The sequence below is a fragment of the Phacochoerus africanus genome, chromosome 14 (assembly GCF_016906955.1).
Source record: "Phacochoerus africanus isolate WHEZ1 chromosome 14, ROS_Pafr_v1, whole genome shotgun sequence".
Classification (NCBI taxonomy): Eukaryota; Metazoa; Chordata; class Mammalia; order Artiodactyla; family Suidae; genus Phacochoerus; species Phacochoerus africanus.
In genome coordinates, this window is record NC_062557.1 from 21,000,129 (window position 1) to 21,022,463 (window position 22,335).

Below are 22,335 nucleotides of genomic sequence, written 5' to 3' on the forward strand. Positions count from 1 at the left end.
ATTGGACCCACGCTGGCCTAAAATCAAGAGAATTCACATCCTGACCTGAGCTGGCTTATGTCCCGGTCCACAGGTGACAAGGATTGTTGGGGAACTGTTGAAAGTCTTGAAGGCACCCACATTGGGAGAGCCTAACCTTTGGTGACCTTAAAAATAATCCATCAAGGAGTTCCCATCGTGGCACAGTGGTTAATGAAGCCGACTAGGAACCACGAGATTGCAGGTTCGATCCCTGGCCTTGCTCAGTGGGCGAAGGATCCGGCATTGCCGTGAGCTGTTGTGTGGGTTGCAGATGCGGCTTGGATCCTGCGTTGCTGTGGCTCTGGCGTAGGCTGGCAGCTATAGCTCCGATTAGACCCTTAGCCTGGGAATCTCTATGTGCCACGGGAGCGGCTCAAGAAAAGGCAAAAAGACCAAAAAAAAAAAAAATCTATCAAGCCCTCATTGGCATGTAAGTGGGAGACTGACAACACATCTCTCTGGTGAACTTGAGCAGGTCCTGTAGGAGTTCTCCGCCTGGGGCCGGGAGCTGTTGGCCAGCCAGGCAGGTCCTGTCAGCGCTTTGTGTCTGTCTGCCACCTCTTTCCAGAAGAAGCCGAGACGCCTCTTGCCCACGTTCTCAGGCTTCCATCCTCCTAACGTTGCTTTGCAGTTTTGATGAGTCATCCTCCCTGGACTTGGGGCGCAGAGGGGTCTGGCAGGCAGCCCCCGGGGGGGTGTGTTCTGGGTGCACTCGCTGTGTCTCTGCCCACCAGGAAAGAGCGCCACCCTCTTCAGCCGCCACACCAAGGCCATCGTGTGGGGCATGCAGACCCGGGCCGTGCAGGGCATGCTGGACTTCGACTACGTCTGCTCCCGCGACGAGCCCTCAGTGGCCGCCATGGTGTACCCTTTCACGTGAGTCCCCCGTCTCTGATCGCCTCCCGCAGTAACAGGAAGCTGGGGGAGCCCCAGGGCATCCCCTTCGCCGGGGAAGCGTCTGCCCGCCCCAGATGGGGAGGGGGGGGCGGTTGATGTTCCTGGGGGGTCTTTTCCCCTCAGACTAAACTCTTTGAAGTTTAGAGACCCTGCCCTTGCACCTTGCGGGCGACGCGTCTCCCCTGGGATTCCGCCGGCAGGTTGAGCGCGCCCTGACCCCTCCTCTGCCCTCTCGCAGTGGGGACCACAAACAGAAGTTTTACTGGGGTCACAAAGAGATCCTGATCCCCGTGTTCAAGAACATGGCCGATGCCATGAAGAAGCACCCGGAGGTAGACGTGCTGATCAACTTCGCCTCCCTGCGCTCTGCCTACGACAGCACCATGGAGACCATGAACTACGCACAGGTAGCTCGCTGCGCCCCAGGGCTGGGCGGCAGGGGAGGAGGTCCTGCGTGATGTCCAGGACAGAGGCCTGGGGATCCGGGTCTGGCTCGTGGTTTGGGGGAAAGTGGTTGGAGACTTGACCTTCAGGAGGCAGGGCAGTCACCCGGGGTAGGCGGGCTGCTTGCCTGGGCAGACAGTCAGTCCAGGGTCATCCACCTCCACCGCGTCCTTTCTATGCTGAGACTGGCTTGGAAAACAGGATAGCAAACAAAACAAAACAGGGAGTTCCCGTCGTGGCACAGCGGTAATGAACCTGACAGTATCCATGAGAATGTGGGTTCGATCCCTGGCCTCGCTCAGTGGGTTAAGGAGCCGGTGTTGCTGTGAGCTGTGGTGTAGGTCGCAGACGCCGCTTGGATCCCACATTGCTGTGGCTCTGGCGTAGGCCGGCAGCCGCAGCTCTGATTGGACCCCTAGCCTGGGAACTTCCATATGCCACACATATGGCCCTAAAAACCCCAAAAAAACAAATAAATAAAAACACCAAACAAAAGCAGAAAAAGGAAACAAGCTCAAAAGCACTTTTTTACGGTAGAACTGTTGTATTTTATCATAGAAAAAGTCTACTGATAAATAGGGAGTTCCCTTGGTGGCTCAGCAGGTTAAGACCCTGACATAGTGTCTGTGAGGATGTGGACTTCCTCCCTCAGCTCACTCTCTGGTCCGAGTGTGAAGCAGCTTGCTTCTGTCCAGGCTTTGTCCTCCGGAGGTGTAGAGTCAGCAGGCATAGCAGAGAAAGCCTTAGGTGCTTTGTGATCAGATACCTGGACAGGTGGATGGGCCACAGCAAGTTTTCAGAGGCATTTGTTCCTGCTTGGTTCCTGGCTCACTGTAGTGGTAAGCAATGGAGAGCCGTTCTAGGTGCTTCTCTCTTGGGGACAGGGTTGGAATGGATCAGGGTAGAAGCAGAGGCCCGGGGAAGATGGGTGCGTGCTGTTGATCATTCCTTTGTTCTTAGAGCCCGGGTGGGGGCGGGGAGGTGAGTTCTGGATTGGCTGCTGCCGCATGGTCCCACCTGAGGTGAAACGTTAATGAGAGGCACTGTCCCCCTCTCTAGATCCGGACCATCGCCATCATCGCCGAAGGCATCCCTGAGGCCCTCACGAGGAAGCTGATCAAGAAGGCAGAGCAGAAGGGAGTGACCATCATTGGACCTGCCACTGTGAGCATCCCTCCCGTGAAGCCTCCCCACAGACGCTTCCAGGCCCCGAGGCAGTTCCCTTGCTGACTCCTCTGTCCCCCGTTTAGGTGGAAGGTTGTTCTCTGTAGGTTCAACGGGTATTCATTCGCCCATAGATTCAAAGGGGACGTGTTGGACGTCAGTGTCTCCACGTCCAGTTAATTTTGGAGACAGCTCCCTCCCAGACTGTATCGCTTTTACAGTTTTAAGGGACCGATCAGAAGGTTTTTTCTGAGTATTCATCCACCTTCATACAACCATAGCATAGCATTTTTTTTTTGTCTTTTGTTCTTTTAGGGCCACACCCACAGCATATGGAGGTTCCTAGGCCAGGGGTCCAATCAGAGCTGTAGCCACTGGCCTACATCACAGCCACAGCACCATCAGATCCGAGCCACAGCTCACGGCAATGCTGGGTCCTTAACCCACTGAGTGAGGCCTGGGATCAAACCTGCAACCTCATGGTTCCTAGTCGGATTTGTTTCCACTGTGCCACGACGGGAACTCCATATAGCATAGCATTTTCAAGACAGCTGTTCTGCTTACCACGTACACCAACGCATACCGCCTAGGCTTGAGGATTCCTCTAACTAACTGAAAACCAGAGAATAATCTACCAAGTGGCCTTATTTTTGACGCAGAGATCTTCACATAAGAAGAAATCGCCCTGTGAATATTTTGTTGTTCGTTTTTACCTAGTTGTTGCATTAAAAATTTGGCTGAAGCTGGAGTTTCTATCGTGGCTCAGCTGTTAGCAAACCTAACTAGTATCCATGAGGATGCAGGTTCGATCCCTGGACTCGCTTAGTGGGTTAAGGATCCGGCGTTGCCGTGAGCTGTGCTGGACGTCACGGACACAGCTCGCCTCTGGTGTGGCTGTGGCTGTGGTGTAGGCTACCAGCTACAGCTCCAATTGGACCCCTGGCCTGGGAACCTCCTTATGCTGCGGGTGCAGCCCTAAAAAGACAAAAAGAGACCAAACAAGAAGAAATTTGGCTGAAGCTAAGATTTTTGAGCTAAGCAAGGGACCTTTCATCTTGGAGGGAGGGGTGATCTTGAGCAGAGGTGTGCCCCTGCCACAGGTGCCGTTATGGGTGCTGTGGCCCTTTTGGAGCCAAGGAGTTGACCTAACCCTGAGTATACACATCTTCCATCGTAAGGCATGTTTTACAGTGAGGCTCCCTTTTTTCTGTGTAATGTCTCTTGCCGGGGCAAAGAGACGTCTTCCTCAGCAGGAAACCTGATGTGCAGGTACCGCCCGCCCAGGGTGGGCTGGCCAGGTGGTCTCAGGCTCTGTGACTCCCCAGAGGCTGTGGTCGGTGAGCCCGCCCTCCTCCCTGACGGCGGTCTCTGCCCCTGCAGGTTGGCGGCATCAAGCCCGGGTGCTTTAAGATTGGAAACACCGGCGGGATGCTGGATAACATCCTGGCCTCCAAGCTGTACCGCCCCGGCAGTGTCGCCTACGTGTCGCGTTCGGGCGGCATGTCCAATGAACTCAACAATATCATCTCTCGGACCACGGATGGCGTCTACGAGGGTGTGGCCATCGGCGGGGACAGGTGACCAGCTGGGAGACAGGGCGCTGGGTCCTCTATCTCCCCTCACCGCCACCGAGTCCAGGCACATAGGAATGTTGTCTAGGTCCATAAAATGAGGCATCTCTTCCCTGTCTCAGGACTGACTTGAATGTGGGGTCAGAAATACACACAGGGAATTCCCACTGTGGCACAGTATGTTAAGGATTGGAGGAGTGACCGTCATGGCGCAGTGGAAACGAATCCGACTAGGAACCATGAGGTTGCGGGTTCAATCCCGGGCCTCGCTCAGTGGGTTAAGGATCCAGCGCTGCTGTGAGCTGTGGTATGGGTCACAGATGCAGCTCGGATCTGGTGTGGCTGTGGCTCTGGTGTAGGCCGGTGGCTACAGCTCCGATTCGACCCCTAGCCTGGGAACCTCCATACACTGTGGTGCACCCTAAAAAAAAGGACAAAAGCCACCCCCCCAAAAAAAAAAAGTATTTGACGTTGCCCCAGCTGTGGCTCAAGTTCCATAGGTGTGGTACTGGATGCCGTAGGTGCAGCCAAAAAAAACCCAAAACTACACAAAAAGGTATTTGGGCTTTTGAGGTAATTCTGTTTGTAGTCTGAGCTGTGGCCAGAGGGAGGCAGCAGAGTGCAGTGCTCGGCAGGGCTCACCTTGCCTGGATCTCCATCATCCTCACATAGCAAATGGCTATGGTAATAGCAGCCACCTTTTGGTGGTTGGAGGGTGAAATGAGTTCCCTGGTGGCATATGGGTTAAGGATCTGGCATTGTCGCTTCTGTGGTGCAGGTTTGATCCCTGGCCTAGGAACTTCTGCATGCCATGGGCATGGCCTATGTAGGTAGGTAGATAGATGAGACTATAACAGGGCCTAGTGTTTAGTAAGTACTCAGTGTTAATTGTAGTTATTAAGAGTGGAAGGAAAAACTGTTCCTTTGCTTACTACCGTAACTCACCTAGCCGCCAAATGTGTGAGTGATTTTCCCACCCCAGGCAGTTCTGATTGCCTGAAGATGCTGACTGGGAGACCCTATAATTTAGTTCAGCTCGGACACTCTGCCTGGAGGTGGCATTATAGCCTCAGGTCCCACAGATTTGAGGCTCAGTCCCACAGGACACCCCCTGCCCCCCACCCGCTCCCAGCCCCCTTCACATGCCAGTCCCAGGTCTGGGCCTCTGGTATTTCTGACTGCTGGCTATAAATTGGCTCAAATACAATAATTTGCTAGAAGGGCTCAAAAAAACTCAAGAAAAGTCTACTCACGAGCTCACCAGATTATTGCAAAAGGATGCAACCCGGGAGTTCCCACTGGCGCAACGGGATTGGCAGCGTCTTGGGAGCACCAGGATGCAGGTTTGATCCCCAGCCTGGCACAGTGGGTTAAAGGATCCTGTGTTGCCACCACAGTGGTGTAGATGGAAACTGAGGCTCAGACCTGATCCCTGGCCCAGAACTACACATGCCGAAGGGCAGCCAAAACAATCAAACAAACGAACAAAACACATAAAAGGATGCAACTTGGGAACAACCTGATGAAAGAGGTGCATAGGGCAAGGTTTTGGGGGTTCGAGGAGCTTCCATGCCTTCTCTGGTGAACACGCCGCAGGAGCCTGCCAAGAGTTGTCCCATTAGAACAAAAGATAACTCCTGTCACCCCCATGACGGGAGGAATTACAAAAGTTTTAGGAGCACTGTGTCGGGACGGGTGTCGAAGACCAAATATTAGAACAAAAGATGCTCCTGGCACTGCTTGTCACTCAGATTACAAGGGTTTTTGGAGCTCTGTGTCCGGAACTCGGGACAGAAACATATAGATTTCTTATTATTTCACAGTGTCCTCATTATTTTTGTTGCTAGGAGTATATTCAGTAGGTCAACAGTTGAGTACTGTCTTAGAGCAGTGCCTGGTACTTAGTACCTTAATATCATCATGACTGTTAGCCATTACCGTGGGGTTTTTTTTTTCTCTCTTTAGGGCCACACCTGCAGCACATGGAAGTTCCCGGTTAGGGGTAGAACTGGAGCTGCAGCTGCCCACCTACGCTGTAGCCACAGCCACAGCCATGTAGGAGCCGAACCACCTCTGTGACCTACGCTGCAGCTTGAGGCAGCACCAGATCCTTCACCCACTGAGCAATGCCAGGGATCAAACCCACATCCTCATGGAGACTAGTCAGGTTCTTAACCCTCTGAGCCACAGTGGGAACTCGTAGCCATTACTGTCCTGTTACCACTACTGCTGTTGGGCTCAGAAACCAAAAGCTGTTGGGACAGTGAGTCACCTTATCAATCTTCTTGGCTCTCCCACATCATTTCGGATGGAACACTTTAGTGACAAAGGACCCTCACGAGGTCTTCACGGGGTTGGCCACTGAGCCCCAGTCCCCAGTGGTCCCTGATAAAAGGTTCCGGATCAGAGGAGTCGGGGCACTGCTGCCAGTTACGCTGTCCTCTTGGGATTGAAATGCTCTTGCACATAAAAGGACCTGAAGATCCACAAGAACCTTGTAGATCTTAAGCCTCCTTGGCCTTAAACAGTCCTTTTGCAAACTCATGTGACAGCAGGACATGTTTTAAAAGATATCAAACTAGGGAGTTCCCACTGTAGCACAGTGGGTAAAGGATCCAGCATTGTCTCTGTAGCAGCTCAGATTGCTGCTGAGGCACGGGTTTGAACCCTGGCCTATCACAGTGTGTTAAGAAGCTGGTTGGTGTTGCCGCAGCTGTGGCTTGGATTCAATCCCTGGCCTGCAAACGTATGCTGTGGCCAAAAAAGAGGGGAAAAAATGATACTGGCCTATAAGTAGACTAGCAGTAGCCTGCATTCTGGGACATCATCTGAGTTTTTACATGAATTATTGCTATATATATAAAAAAAAAAATCACCCAAAACAAAGTGGCTTCACAGGATCAATGTGTTTCCTCGTGCTTCCTGTGAGTTAGGATTCAGAGCTTCGTTGGGCTGTTCTGACAGGTCTGGGGGGGTCTCTGTTGAGCTGGTCAGGTGTGGCAGGGCTGCAGTCAGCTGAAGGGGGAGCGAGGCTGGAGGTGGCTCGCCCACGGGGCTGGCAGGTGGTTCTTCTGTACAGGCTTCTGCAAAAGCTGCTGAGAGTCCTCAAGCTTTCCCCAGAGTGAGCGATTCAGGGGAAAGTACCGGACAGCTTTTTTTTGTTACTATTATTATTTTTACTTTTTATTTTATTTGACTTTTTAGGGCTGCACCTGCAGCATATAGAAGTTCCCAGGCTAGGGGTCTGATCGGAGCTGGAGCTGCCGGCCTACACCACAGCCACAGCAACGTAGGATCCAAGCTATGTCTGTGACCTACACCACGGCTCACAGCAACACTGTATCCCTAACCCACTGAGTGAGGCCAGGAATTGAACCCGAAACCTCATGAATCCTAGTTGGGTTCATTACCGCTGAGCTACAAGGGGAACTCTACTTTTTTTTTTTTTAAATAACCCTGCCTTGGAGTTCCTGTTGCTCAGCGGCCATGAATCTGACTAGGAACCATGAGGTTGAGGCTTCGATCCCCAGCCTCGTTCGGTGGGTTAAGGATCCGACATTGCCCTGAGCTGTGGTGTAGGTGTAGTTATTAGGTGGCTACACTTCTGTAGCCATATGCTACAGAGGCCGGTGTAGGCTGGTAGCTACAGCTCCAATTTGACCCCTAGCCTAGGAACCTCCATATGCCGCAGGTGCGGCCCTGAAAAAAAAAACGACCAAAAAAACCCACCTTGGAAGTCAGTGTCACAGAATCATTTCTATCATATTTTGTTTATTAGAAATTAATCACTAAATTTGCCCCAAATTCAGGAAGAAAGGCATGAGTTCCCAGCTTTTTAAAAGAATTTGTGGACATATTTTATTTTATTTATTTTTATTTTATTTTTATTATTATTATTATTTTTTGTCTTTTCGCTATTTCTTGGGCCACTCCCGAGGCATGTGAAGGTTCCCAGGCTAGGGGTCCAATCGGAGCTGGAGCCACCGGCCGACGCCAGAGCCACAGCAACGCGGGATCCGAGCCGCGTCTCGACCTACACCACAGCTCACGGCAACGCCGGATCGTTAACCCACTGAGCGAGGGCAGGGACCGAACCCGCAACCTCATGGTTCCTAGTCGGATTCGTTAACCACTGCACCACGACGGGAACTTCTGGACATATTTTAAAATCACCCCGTATGCATTCTCCAGGCATCTCTTCTGCTGTATGGACTTTCTTTCTTTCTTTCTTTTTTGGCCACACCCCTTTTCAAGTGCTTCTCTTTCCCTTCCCTTGTGCTCCGTTCACTACCTCCCCCTCCCCCATTACTCCTAAGGCATCTCTGGACCCTCATCCACACCCGCAAAAACCCCCACAGTGTTTTTAGCTCAAGTGTGTTTCCCACACCTGGACACACGCCTCCCCTCTCTGAGTCCTGCTCCCTCTTCCTGCTCTCCCCAGGTACCCCGGCTCCACGTTTATGGACCATGTGTTACGTTACCAGGACACTCCAGGAGTCAAAATGATTGTAGTTCTTGGGGAGGTGAGTTACTTTAGAAAAAAAAAAAATTTTTTTTTTATTGTGAAAGTAATGATAATTTAATTTTTTTTTTTTAATTCATGCATTTTGGTTATATATAACTGAAAGTGACAGTCCCTGATAATCCCACTCCCTAGATGCTGGGGCTTAGAGGCTGACACTGTGAACACTCCTGCATTTGTTCCCAAGAGAGGAGTTTCTTGCCTCTCGGTGGCACAAGCCATTTTAGTGCCAGTGGAGGAGAAGCTTTCACTGGCTGGCCCCGGTCTCTCCCTCGGGGACGGAATGTGTCCCTTGCTTGTGCCTTTGATCAGGTCTGGTCCTGAGTTATCTCTTGCCCTGAGGTCAGGAAGGGGGAGCCTCATGGACTTTCCGAGGGTGCCCACCATCCCTTTGTAATTCTTCGTCTCAGTCTTCCAGGTTATTGTGCAGCCAAAACCCTGTTTGTTAGGGCCACACCCATGGCACATGGAGGTTCCCAGGCTAGGGGTTAAATCAGAGCTACAGCTGCTGGGCTACGCCACAGCCACATCAGATCAAGCTAAGTCTGCGACCTATACCACAGCTCATGGCAACGCCAGATCCTTAACCTACCAAACGAGGCCAGGGATCGAACCGGCAACCTCATGATTTTTGTCGTTCGTTTCCACTGTGCCATGACGGGAACTCCTCATTTTCTAATCAAGCTGTAACTTGGGACTCCTGGTGACTCTGGCCCCTGCCTAATTTGGGACAGGTTTTCCTGCTGCATTGCTGCCCATGGAGCAATGCAGGATGGGTTCTGCTGACTTGGGACTTTTTCTTGCTCCCCGTTCCTTGGCAGATAGGGGGCACCGAGGAATATAAGATCTGCCGGGGCATCAAGGAGGGCCGAATCACCAAGCCCGTGGTCTGCTGGTGCATCGGGACCTGTGCCACCATGTTCTCCTCCGAGGTACAGCTGGGACAGATCCCTCCTGGGCAGGGAGGTCGGGAGGGGGCATTTGAGTTGGACTGTATGGTCCTCTTAAGCAGCTAGTTCTCGCCTTAAACATTTATGACTCGCTTGTTTACTGCACGATCCAGCTGGGGCCCTGCTCTTACATCCAGTCGGCCGAGGCAGACTCATCCCAGATCAAGGCCAGAGCAGGGCTGTGAGTCCTTCCATGGAGTCGGGAGCAACTTCCTGCCTGGAGTTGAGTTGGCTTTGTAGAGAAGACAACTGCTTCTCCAAGGATGGGAAGGAGTTTACTGAGTGAGAGGGACGCCGAGGAGGGAGAGGACACAGCCCAGGCTCAGCTGGGGAGGGTGTGGTGGCAGTTCTGTGTGGGGAGAGGCTATGGAAGAACCTTCCAGAAGGAAGCGTGGCATACAGTGGGTATTAGATAGCAATGCCCGACTCTGCTGGGTAGGAGCAGCCAGACCTCAGCTCTGACCTGACCTCCAGCTTAGAGTGTCCTGTCTTGGAGATGGCCCACCCAGGGATGGGGGAACAACCACTGGTCACCCATCAGTTCTGAAGGCAAGGCCTTGTGCTCTGCTGCATGGATATGAAATAAATCTTGACCATCAGGGCTGTCCTGCAGCAGTGATGATCCCTGCACATAAACCCTCACCTCTTCCTGCCAGGGAGCCTGTCACACTATTCTTTCCCCCTGGATTGCTTGCCTTTCCCCTCAGACTCCTGCCCGCCTCAGAGGGGAGATATTTGTCCGGCTGTAAAATGCACCTCTCCTCTGAACGAGCAGTTCCATTTCTATAAATTTCCTCTGAGTATGTGTGCAAAAATATTTTGAAGTCTGGGTGTACAAGGATACTCGGTGCCATGTTCTAATAGCAAAACATGGAAACGCCCTAAACGCTGGTTGTGAAGGGGTCGTGTCCTCCTGGCACGGCTGTGTATGGAACACCAGGCAGGCAGGAGAAGAATGAGGTGGATTCTGAAATGTTGATAGAGGAAGAATTTATGTTATGGAGTTCCCATTGTGGCTCAGTGGTAATGAACCCAGTTGGGATCCATGAAGATGCGAGCTCGACCCCTGGCCCTGCTCAGTGGGTTAAGGAGCCGGCATTGCCATGAGTTCTGGTGTAGGTCACAGATGTGGCTCAGATCCGGCGTCGCTGTGGCTGTGGTGTAGGCCAGCAGCTATAGCTCCCATTAGACCCCAAACCTGGGAACTTCCACTTGCCACGGTTGCGGCCCTAAAAAGAAAAGAAAAAAAAAGAGGGAGAGCGTTTATGTTGAATCTAAGAAGGGGCAGGGTGCAGTAAATGCTGATCACAGCATCCATGTTGTGTTATGAAGTGTGTGTGTGTGTGTGTGTGTGTGTGTGTGTCTTCAAGTAAGTGAAGGGGGGGCAGGTCACGGAATCCTGCCTGTCCTTCAGGGGTGAGCTCCACTTTTTCTCCTTCCTTTTCTGCTCCTCTTTCTTCTCCCCCCTCTTCCCCCTTCCCCTCTTTTTCTTCACATCTTTTTCTTGTTCTTTTTTTCTCTCCCACAGGCTTTAGGATCAGCTCTTGTCTGTGTCCAGGGCACGTCAGGAGGCCTGTCCAGACCTCAGTTTCCGGGGCTGTAAAATGAGAGTGAGGCAGGGTTGTCTGGCTTGTGTGCGAGAGTAAAGGTCTGGCGCACACAGGTCTTTTAAACATTCGTTTCCATCCTTCAACACGCTTGTTCCCTGAAGCCGTCGCTGATTCTCTTTCTTCATGGCCGCTTTCCCTTCTGCCTCTACAGTCGGGAAGAGCTCCTCTCTCCCTCTGCCGGGTTTCTCTCACCCACTTTGCATGACGAGCACCCCACCTTCCCACCCTCACACTGTCCAGGGCACCTCCAGGCAGGCATCGTTTCCCTGTGGGTAGGGCAGGCGGGTCTTTGAGGTGTTTTATTTTTCCTTTTTCTTTTTTTTTTTGATTGGGCTGGCATGCGGAAATTCCCTGGCCAAGGATCAAACCCACACAGCTGTGGCCCAAGCCAAAGCAGTAATATCACTGCATCCTTAACCTCCTGCTCCACCAGGGAACTCCTCCATTTCCTTCTTTCTTTATTTTTGCTTTTTAGGGTCACACCCTCGGTGGTATATGGAGGTTCCCAGGCTAGGGGTCTAATCGGAGCTGTAGCCGCCGGCCTACACCACAGCCACAGCAGCGCCAGATCCAAGCCACATCTGTGACCTCCATCACAGCTCACGGCAATGCCGGATCCTTAATCCACTGAGTGAGGCCAGGGATTGAACCTGCAACCTCATGGTTCCTAGTCAGATTTGTTTTCTGCTGAGCCACAACGGGAACTCCATGTAACTTCACTTCTCACAGCTGCTCAAAACTAACCGCTGTTCTCCGTCTGTCTCTCCACCCCCCTTATCCTGACCAGTGTCCCTGGGAAAGCGAAATGGTGGTGTTTGTGGACGTGGGAGCCAGGTTTTGTATCCTGGTGCCAGGGCAGCAGCTGTGTGACCTTGAGTAAGCTCCTGGACCTCTCTGTGCCTTCGGTTCTCATCTGTAAATGAGAGTCAACCACTGTGCTGTTCAGAGCTCTCCGGAGGGTTGAAGTGATTTCACGTAGAGTGCCGAGCCGGCCCGGCCTGTCATCACAGCTGACACTCCCAGGAGCCTTTGTCCTCTCTCTCTCAAGGGACAACAGGCCTGGTAGAACCACTGTCCTTTGCCTTCCAGGTGCAGTTCGGCCACGCTGGAGCTTGTGCCAACCAGGCTTCTGAAACCGCAATAGCCAAGAACCAGGCTTTGAAGGAGGCGGGCGTGTTTGTGCCCCGGAGCTTCGATGAGCTTGGAGAGATCATCCAGTGAGTGAACTCTGTGGAGGGTGCCACCTCCTTGTCCCTTTCCAGGACCCTCCTGAGGACAGCAGCCTCTTCAGAATACAGGTCCGATGTCCCTGGGCCATCTCAGGTGTCTGAGGCAGCTCTGTGGATAGTCCAGAATTCTGTCTTTTTGGCTCTCACTTTGTTTTATTTGTTTCCAGAAACAGCAGTTACAGGCGTTCAGACTGGCGTTAAAATGGTCAGTTTCTGAGCCTACCTACTGGCCATGTATGAGAGATGAGCACGGAACATTTAGAAACTGTCACCTCTAATCAGTTGACAATGAGCTGTTGGACAAGCTGTGGTCCCTTCCCACTCCTCCCCTCTGTCCTTCCTTGGCCTCCAGATTCAAAAGCCCCACTCAGAAGGGAGGCACAGGTCTTGGCTAGAACCTATTTTCATTTAGTTCTCAAGAATCTGGAGCGCCCACTGTGGCACAGCAGGATCGGCAGTGTCTCTGCAGTGCCAGGAGGCAAGGTTCAGTACCTGGCCCAGCACAGTGGATTAAAGGATCAAGCATTGCTGCAGGTGTGGCATAGGTCTCAACAGCAGCTCGGATCCAGTCCCTGGCCCAGGAACTCCATTTGCCACTGGGCAGCCAAAAAAGGTGGAGAGGGCGGGGGTGACGAGTTGTGGCTCAGCAGTTTACAAACCTAATACCCGTGAGGATGTGGGTTCAATCCCTGGCCTCCCTCAGTAGGTTAAGGATCGGGCATTGCCGTGAGCTGTGGTGTAGGTGGCAGACGCAGCTCAGATCCCCCATTGCTGTGGCTGTGGTGTAGACCGGCAGCTGTGGCTCCAATTCAGTCCCTAGCCTGGGAACCCCCATGTGCTGCGGGTGCAGCCCTAAAATGGAAAAAAAAAAGGTAGAAAAAGATTCAGCTGGTAAGAGTAAGCTGCTGGTAGGAAGGGATACGAAGCTGGAAAACCTGAAATTTGGGGGTTAGATGAGAAGCGTTTGCGGGATGGCTTAGAAGAACCCAAAAGAGTAAAGTCCACATGGATGTCTTTTCTCCCTCCTTCCCCCTGGCTCCCAGGTCCGTGTACGAGGATCTTGTGTCCAGAGGGGTCATCGTGCCTGCTCAGGAGGTGCCGCCCCCGACGGTGCCCATGGACTACTCGTGGGCCAGGGTGGGTACTGCGTGTGGCAGAGTGTGCTGGGGTTCGTAGTGGCCCCTTCTGACCATCGGGTCAAATGCAGGGCTTAGGAGGGCAAGGGGCCACGTGTGTCTCCTGTAGCTGTGTGGCCCGACCTGGAAACGGGGGGTGGGGACAGACAGTGTCCCCTGAAGCTGTTTATACCTGCCAGGAGATTTCAGGGCAGAGAGTCCACTCTGCCTGCTTGTCTAAGGCAGGGGCATAGATGAAGAGTGACTGTGCTGGAGTTCTCGTTGTAGCTCAGTGGTAACAAACCTGACTAGTATCCTTGAGAACACAGGTTCGATCCCTGGCCTGGCTCAGTGGGTTAAGGATCCAGAGTTGCCATGAGCTGTGGTGTAGGTCACAGACGCGGCTTGGATCTGGCGTGGCTGTGGTGTAGGCTGGTGGCTACAGCTCCGATTCGACCCCTAGCCTGGGAACCTCCATATGCCACGGGTGTGGCCCTAAAAAGACAACAACAACAACAAAAACACATCGAAGCATTTCTTAATGTTCAGAAGGGATAATTGGCAGTTAGTTAATGCTACCTACCCTTGTTGTGCCCCAGCTCTGGAAACGGAAGATTTAGGAGCTCAGCCTCCTCCCCCAGGAAAAGGACACATTGAGGGGATCCCCTATTTCTCCAGCCTCTGCCTTATTACACTTTGGCGGGGGTGCTTGTTAGCTGCATGTGAAGTATTGACACTTTTTCCCTTTGTGTTCATGCTTCCATTTCTTAGCCAGGTGACCTGGGTCTGGTTACTCCGGTGTGAGATCAAAATGAACCAATGGGTGCCCAAAGCTTACCGCCGTGCCTGGCCCCGCAAATACTGCGGAAGGGCCAGAAACAGTGCCGAGGCTGAGCGGGTGCCCTGGTGTGGTCGCTCTTGCTTTCTGTACCCCAAACGATCTAAGAAAAGGGTTTTTGCGGGACCTTCTCGGGAGGACTGTGAGAGTCATTGCTTGACTGCCAGAACTTAAGACACCCTTGGGGCAGCCCCAGGAGAATCTCTTGTGGTCACCATAGCCCACTTGCCTCTGCCCCCCTCTCTGCTCAGGAGCTGGGCTTGATCCGCAAACCTGCCTCGTTCATGACCAGCATCTGCGACGAGCGAGGACAGGAGCTCATCTACGCAGGCATGCCCATCACCGAGGTCTTCAAGGAGGAGATGGGCATCGGCGGGGTCCTCGGCCTCCTCTGGTTCCAGAAGAGGTGAGACGTGGATGGCAGAAGGTGGTAGGGCCCAGTGACTCGGAGCTGATTTTCCCCAGACCAGGGAGTGGGGGCGGGCGGCCTTGGGGAACATGCCCAGGACCAATCTTTATGGCCACAGAGCAACTGAAAGGCCAAAGGAAAGAGATGCAGGCTGTTCCTATGTCTTCCAAGGACAGAGAGGCCAGTCTTAACCCAGAGAAGTGGGAAGCAGTGACCTTACTGGGGACCTTAGGAACGTCTATTAATTTTTTTATTTATTTTTATTTATTTATTTATTTTTTGCTTTTTAGGGCCTCACTTGCGGCATATGGAGGTTCCCAGACTAGGGGTTGAATCAGAGCTATAGCCACCAGCCTATGCCACAGCCACAGCAATGCGGGATCCGAGTCGCATCTGCAACCCACACCACAGCTCACGGCAACACTGGGTCCTTAACCCACTGAGCGAGGCCAGGGATCAAACCCGTGTCCTCATGGATACTAGTCGGCTTTGTTAACCACAGAGCCATAACGGGAACTCCAGGGACCTTGGGAACTTTTAAAGAAATGGGCTAGAGTTGAACGCAGGCCTCTTGGGAGAAAGGTAGGGGTTAGCAGGGGAGGTCTGAATGCAGCTGGTACCTTAAAGAGTGCAGGCCTGGTGGAGTTGCTGGACAGGCAGAGTTATTAAATTGTGTCCTCTGCAAATTTGTGTTTTATCAGCCTGCACATGAAAGAAAAAAAAAAAAATTGGTTTTTCTGCAACTCCCAAGCCTAGCCATCCCCTGGGCCTGACCGCTGGGCAAGGAGACTAATGAGCATGTGTCACAGAGCCCTGGCTTGGAGGGCCCCTGGGCAGAAAGCAGGTCGAAGTCTGAGCTTAGGTCTTGCCCTCACCCGAGGAGAGATGGATCCGGGTCCAGCTTTAATTCCCTCCTGGGAAACGTTCAAGGGTCGTAACACCCAAGCAGGTCTCACTCCTCTTGCGGCCCCACATCTCCAGACTTTGTTCTCATCATTAGTTGGGAGGTTGACCTCACTGCCCCGTGAAAGGGACACAGAACTCACCTCCCTTCTATCTGACACATGGAGGGCAGGAGCCGCAAATACAGGTCACATCTTGTAGCAACACACGCTGGAAACCGCCACCTAGGAGTTCCCGTTGTGGCTCAGTGGGTTAAGAACCTAACAGTGTCTGTAAGGATGCAGTTGAATCCCTGGCCTCTCTCAGTGGGTTAAGGATCTGGCGTTGCTGCAAGTTGTAGCATAGGTCACAGATGCAGCTTGGATCTGACATTGCTGCAGCTGTGGTGTAGGCTGGCAGCTGCAGCTCTGACTCAACCCCTAGCCTGGGAACTTCCATATGGCTCGAGTTATGGCCCGAAAAAGAAAAAAAATAATAATGATAATAAAGAATAATAAAATAAAAGCAGTATCTGATATTGGCAACGTCCAGAGCTGCTCAGGAATCAGAAGGTTCTGCCTTGGAACCTAATGCAGTAAGACGGCGTTGGCCCCGGACCTCGAGGCTGCCCTTCTTGCGTTTGAGTGCCTTGTTCAAGGAGATGGGAGACGGAAGGACCCCTGCCTTGTCAGCGTATCTCCTCCTCAGCCCCTCGCCTTTGTTCCACCTCTCCTGTCCCTGCCCCTCACTCGCCCTCTCCCAGGTTACCCAAGTACTCCTGCCAGTTCATTGAGATGTGCCTGATGGTGACAGCCGATCACGGGCCAGCCGTCTCCGGGGCTCATAACACCATCATCTGTGCCCGGGCCGGGAAGGACCTGGTCTCCAGCCTCACCTCAGGACTGCTCACCATCGTGAGTACTGCCTTCCTGGGAGGTGAACGGCGGGGACGCTGGGCTTCCGGCGTCCCGGCCCTTGGCTGCAGTGAGGTCCTCGGAGGAGCCGTGGGGTGGGAGACCCCCAGCGGGGGCGCTGCACGGGGCTCGCCAGACGGGTCTGCAAAGCTGAAGGAGATGCCGACAGCTCAGGGCAGTGTGGGCTTGCTTCTCCTACAGGGCGACCGGTTCGGGGGTGCCCTGGACGCGGCAGCCAAGATGTTCAGTAAGGCCTTTGACAGCGGCATCATCCCCATGGAGTTTGTGAACAAGATGAAGAAGGAGGGAAAACTGATCATGGGCATCGGTCACCGAGTGAAGTCGGTAAGTCGTCGCTTTCCTTAGGGCACGGGGTCTACAGGGGAAGGGGACGAGAGAGCACGGATTGGGCTGGGCACACCCAGACGCTCGACACCCAGCATGCAAAGCTCGGCTGACAGATGCCAACGCTGAGGCAGCCGTTTTTTCCATTATAATACAGATTGCCCGCAAACGGTTTTTATCATGTTCACTTGGTGTGAAAATGCGATGAACTGGAAACTTGGTCACGTTAGCTTCCCAAGGGAATCTTACAGAAGAAGGGACTCGGGTCAGAGGTAAAGGGACATAGCGGTCGCCTCAGGCTAGATAATACTGCAGGCTGCAATCACCACTCCACAAAAATCTCAGTGGCTCTCGGCAGCAAAGGTTGGTTTCTTGCATCCTCTGTGAGTTGGGCGCGCCTCTTCTCTGCCATCTCTGCTGGAGGAGCAGCCCCTATCCGGGAGGTCCTGGTCTCGTGTCAGAAGGAAAGCAGTTATGGCAGGACCACAGGGTAGCTCTTAAGGCTTCTGCTTGGAAGTTGCATAGCTCCCTTTTTTCAAGTCACATGGAAGCCTGACACCCCTGGGGCAGGAAGAGTAATAAAATCAGGGCCAGGAGATCTCGTTGTGGCTCAACAGGTTAAGGACCTGATGTTGTCTCTATGAAAATGCAGGTTCCATCCTGGCCTTATTTGGTTAAGGATCCGGCATTGCTGTGGCTGTGGTGTAGGCCGGCAGCTGCAGCTCTGATTTGACCCCTAAGCCTAGGAATCTCCATATGCTGCAGGTGCAGCCGTAAAAAGAAAAAAAATGTAAAATAAAATAAAATTAGGGCCAGCCCGATTGGGAGAGACCAGGGTGAATATTCTAAGTAAAGAGTCTCCCCCAGGACCATCCTCTGTGTGTCCTGGTAGCGAGTTGCATTCAGAAATCAAAGGGAATGAGGAATTCTATCATGACTCAGTGGAAACAAATCTGACTAGTATCCATGAGGACACAGGTTCAATCCCTGGCCTCGCTCAGGGGGTTAAGGATCTGATATGGCTGTGAATTGTGTAGGTCGCAGACGCGATTCAGATCTGGCATTGCTGTGACTGTGGCTTAGGCCCAGCTCTGATTAGACCCCCAGCCTAGGAGCCTCCATATGCTGCATGTGGGGCCCTAAAAAGACGCACACACACACAAAAAGAAGTCAAAGGGAATGAGAGAAGAGGAAGCGGCAGCTGCTTGAGGTTCTTGGCTCCATGGCTTCAGAAACCTCATGTTGTCAGTCACTCGGCTGGTCTAGGTGGGGTTTATGACTCACGTTAATACAAGAGGGTCATGTGATCCTGGCATCCCCATGCTGGGCCAGCTTGGGGTAGATCCAGAGGCTGGATGGCAAAGACTGAACCAGGGACAGTGGTTCATTCTGGAGGGCATTGCATCTGGGCTTCACAGGACTTGGCTCAGCCACCCCCAACCCCCAGGCAGGCAGCACAGGCACAACGCAGGGCATCTTCCCCAGCTAGTGTCAGGCCTGCCGCCACGCCCATGCTTTGGCTGCCTTCCTTCCTGGAATCTATCCTGATCTCGAATGTCTTGGCCAAGGGAGGAGGTCTTGGCTGTGGCATCAGGACTTGGTGGGCGCCTAAACCGCCTCGCTCCCCCAGTGACAGGTTGATTGCTTAATGTGTGGGTCTCTGAACAGAGGGCTGGTCTCCACTCATCAGGTCCAAAGTTTTTCCTGAAATTGCAGGCATGCTTTTGTGACTCCACTACCAACATGTGCTTGATTGTTTAAAAACTAAGACCTTCCTAGGACTTGGTTACAGCTCTGCTAGGTTGCTGAGCTGGTGGGCAGCTTGGCTAGCGGCTAGAACCACAGACTTCTGGTCGGAGAGTGGGCGGGCGCCTCAGCCGCCTGCTGCTTTAACATCATAGGACCCAAGGGTAACTTGTAACTTAACCAGCATCTCCATGTGGTTCCTATTAGGTGGTTTTGAGGCTTATTAAGACAGAAGAGGGCATCAGAAACTTAAGCCCCACAGCAGTGTTGTGATCTGTGCTGCGTGGAGTCATACACGTGGATCAGGTCCCTGAAACACACCTCCTGGATGCGACACATATAGTTGTGTCCACCTGCAACACGACCAGGGACACGCCTTTGAACAGCAGTGTTAGAGTGGGTTCCTCTGTAACTTTGGGTCGCTTCCTAGATAAACAACCCAGACATGAGAGTGCAGATCCTCAAAGATTACGTCCGACAGCACTTCCCTGCCACCCCTCTGCTTGACTACGCGCTGGAAGTGGAGAAGATTACCACCTCGAAGGTAAAAGAACGTCCCTAGTTCCCCTATCAGAGTTCTGGGTGAATTTCTTGGGGGAAAGTGAGAGCCAGCTTATATTTTGACTGTGCAGCTAAAATTAAACCTGGTTTTCTGGACATTTTTGTTTCTGCTGCTTAACCGACATTAGTGTCAGCCAGGGGCTGGGTCCTTTGCTAGACCTCGAGAATCAAGTAAGACACAGTCTCTCCCAATCAACTGGGATGTTTTGGGGGGACGTTTTTAAATGGTAGTAATAGTAGAAATTGCAAGGAACAAGAATGAGTCGTAATGAAAAGTACTCTGGATTGTTTTTGCTTCCCCAGAAACCAAACCTTATCCTGAATGTAGACGGTTTAATTGGAGTTGCATTTGTAGACATGCTTAGAAACTGCGGGTCCTTTACTCGGTGAGCTGACAGCTATTTTCTTCTTCCTGACATTTATTGATTTTTTTTTTCTTGTTGTTTCTTCCCAACTGTAAAAGCAGTGCATGCTTATTATAGAAGATTTTTAAAACACAGAAAGTTATAAAGAAGGAAAAAATCCCTTCTACTCTTCCCACCCAGAACCACCCCCCGCTGCCTTCTCTACTTTGAGTGCAAAAAAAGCTAGCTTCTCATTCGTGGACAGAAATTGTACTGTGGGGAGGAGGGCAGTCATGTGAGCCATTGAAAAACTCCAAGTGGATTGTGTCTTACAGGGAGGAAGCTGATGAATATATTGACATTGGAGCCCTCAATGGCATCTTTGTGCTGGGAAGGAGTATGGGCTTCATTGGTGAGTTGGTAGTAAGAGTTTTGTTTGTTTGTTTGTTTGTTTGGGGTTTGGGGAGGGATTTGGCATTTTATTTTACCACATGGTTCAGGTATACCACTTCCTTAATGTGGCCAGTTTCTATATAAAGAGAGGTCACCTTGTCTTAATCATTGTTCCTAATCCTTCCGTTCTTACTTTAACTTCCCCCTTATCTTTATCTTGGGGTCTTTGTTCTCAAAACGAGTTTGATTGCTAGCCTAGGAAAATAGAATGAGGTCCAGCAGTTCCCTTTTACCAAGACTGGCATCTACCAGTGGGATGGATCTGGATGTGCTTCCCCATATGTGTGTGTGTGTTTGTATTAGTAAGATTTTCCTTCCATGTATTTGTATCAGTAAGATCTTCCTTCCTTATCAAAATTTAAACTCACCCACTCTTAATGAAAAATGCGTTCGCTCTATTTTAGGACACTATCTTGATCAGAAAAGGCTGAAGCAGGGGCTGTATCGTCACCCTTGGGATGATATTTCATATGTTCTTCCGGAACACATGAGCATGTAAACGGAGCCAGGAACCCTGTTACAGTAAAGTGAAGACAAGAACTCCTCCCCTGGGAAACAGCCGCAGACAGCTGGCACTGGCGCTTAAAGGATGGACCTAGAATGTCAACAGCTGCTGGTGTACAGGCACCAAAAACAATACCCACAGGCTAACACTGTTCAGTCTACACAAAGAAGCTTGATTTTTTTTTCTTTTTAAATAAACATAGAAGTAAGAACCCAGTCAATGATTGTGACATTTGCTCTGCTACCTGCTATATTTATTATATGGAAGCATCTAAGCACTGGCAGGAGAGTGTTTTGCTCCTGTAGGGCATAATGACATTGCTTTCTTTTTTGCATTAGTTAAAATGTTTTTTCCCTTGGAGGAAAGGAATGATGTTTTTAAGATCTCAAGATACTCTCCATTTAAAGGGCCTCGAATGTCTTGTTTTTCCATTGCGTTTTTCTTCCTCCTCATATAACCTGAAGAACATTGTATTAATCTGATTTTTTTTTTAAAGGATCTTTTTGTATGTTGTGTGTTAAAAGAGTTTGGTATCCCCCTGAAATGTTCTGTATTGCCGACCAGTGTCTCTTTGTGTCAGGGGGTCGGGACCATTGCACCCTTTGCCATTGTTATAAAATATGCAGAGCAGTAATTTAAAATGTAAAGTTGTAACATACATATGTTTAAAACAGAAGTGCAAAGCAAAAAGCTGTGAAATGTCTTGTCTTACATTCTCTGTATTTATGCAGCTGACTTGTCTGTCTGTTACTGACTAGTCTCCAGCCAGTTTGCATCTGTAATCCACAAAGAGTCTGGACAGCTGCCACCTCAGTCTCTCCTCTGCATTATCATAGTTTGGTTTAAATAAACTATATCATAACAATGAAGGCATATTTCTGTCTCATGTCATCCATATCCTTTCATCTGCATTCCTCTGAAATGTACTTTCTAAAACGTGTTCATCCAGCTCTTTAAAAAAAAAAAGAATCAAGATACTATCTTCTCCCTTAAATCTGCACCTCCCCTTTCTTCGTGAATGGGAACCTAAGCTTTATTCAGATACTCAAGCCAAAAGCTCAGAAGTCATCCATTTCCTTCACTTTTTTTTTTTAAGTGCCCACCTGTGGCATATGAAAGTTCCCAGGCTGGGGGTTGAATCGGAGCTGCAGTTGCCGACCTATGCCACAGCCACAGCAACACCAGATCTGAGCTGCATCTGCAGCCTATATAACCACATCTCGTGGCAATGCTGGATCCTTAACCCACTGAGTGAGGCCAGGGATCGAGCCCGCATTCTCGTGGATACTAATCGCAATGGGGACTCCTTCACTTCTTTACATGGTTGCCAGGTTATTCTTTAAGTAGCCCTCCGATCTACTCCCTTGGGCCACTCCCTTGCTTAAAACCCGATCATCTTTTAAACAAATACGTATGGAACAGGAAGAAACTGAGGACCAAGCACTATCTGTGTAAAACACTTGACAAACATCTCACTTAATCCTCACAGAGATCATCCAAGGTAGATCATATCCTGTTGTAAGGAGATAAATTAGTTAAGATAATAATTGCTCACCCTCTACTTAGTTGGGGCTCAGTCTCAAATCCTTTTCTTTTGCAATTTTCACCCCAAAGCCATTTACATAAAGCCTTCAAATAACCTGATGTGGCCACCCAAGACACTAACAATAGGTGATGGTTACGGCGGCTTTTATTTCACAAAACGACCATGAAGAACATGCTACTCTCTAAGGGAAGGAAACGGCCATCCTCCCTCCCGCATGCAGATGGGCCTCCAGGGAGAGCAACCCAGGGAGCGCAATCATATCCGGAGAG

The 22,335-nt window shown here is 51.2% G+C and overlaps 1 protein-coding gene across 3 annotated transcripts in view; it reads left to right on the top strand.

Annotated features, from left to right (window-relative positions):
* The window catches only part of ACLY (ATP citrate lyase), a 44,310-nt gene extending 22,915 nt beyond the window's left edge, over positions 1-21,395 (top strand). For all 3 annotated transcript variants that reach the window (XM_047756999.1, XM_047757001.1, XM_047757000.1), the window contains 15 exons: positions 756-897; positions 1,157-1,325; positions 2,422-2,526; positions 3,907-4,103; positions 8,539-8,620; positions 9,441-9,551; positions 12,269-12,396; positions 13,452-13,545; positions 14,613-14,767; positions 16,416-16,566; positions 16,768-16,911; positions 19,088-19,201; positions 19,522-19,604; positions 19,898-19,974; positions 20,420-21,395. In XM_047756999.1, the coding sequence (XP_047612955.1) occupies positions 756-897; positions 1,157-1,325; positions 2,422-2,526; positions 3,907-4,103; positions 8,539-8,620; positions 9,441-9,551; positions 12,269-12,396; positions 13,452-13,545; positions 14,613-14,767; positions 16,416-16,566; positions 16,768-16,911; positions 19,088-19,201; positions 19,522-19,604; positions 19,898-19,974; positions 20,420-20,514 (1,847 nt within the window). In that variant the 3' untranslated portion in view covers positions 20,515-21,395. The remainder of the gene's footprint in view (positions 1-755; positions 898-1,156; positions 1,326-2,421; positions 2,527-3,906; positions 4,104-8,538; positions 8,621-9,440; positions 9,552-12,268; positions 12,397-13,451; positions 13,546-14,612; positions 14,768-16,415; positions 16,567-16,767; positions 16,912-19,087; positions 19,202-19,521; positions 19,605-19,897; positions 19,975-20,419) is intronic.
* The last annotated feature ends 940 nt before the right edge of the window (positions 21,396-22,335 follow it).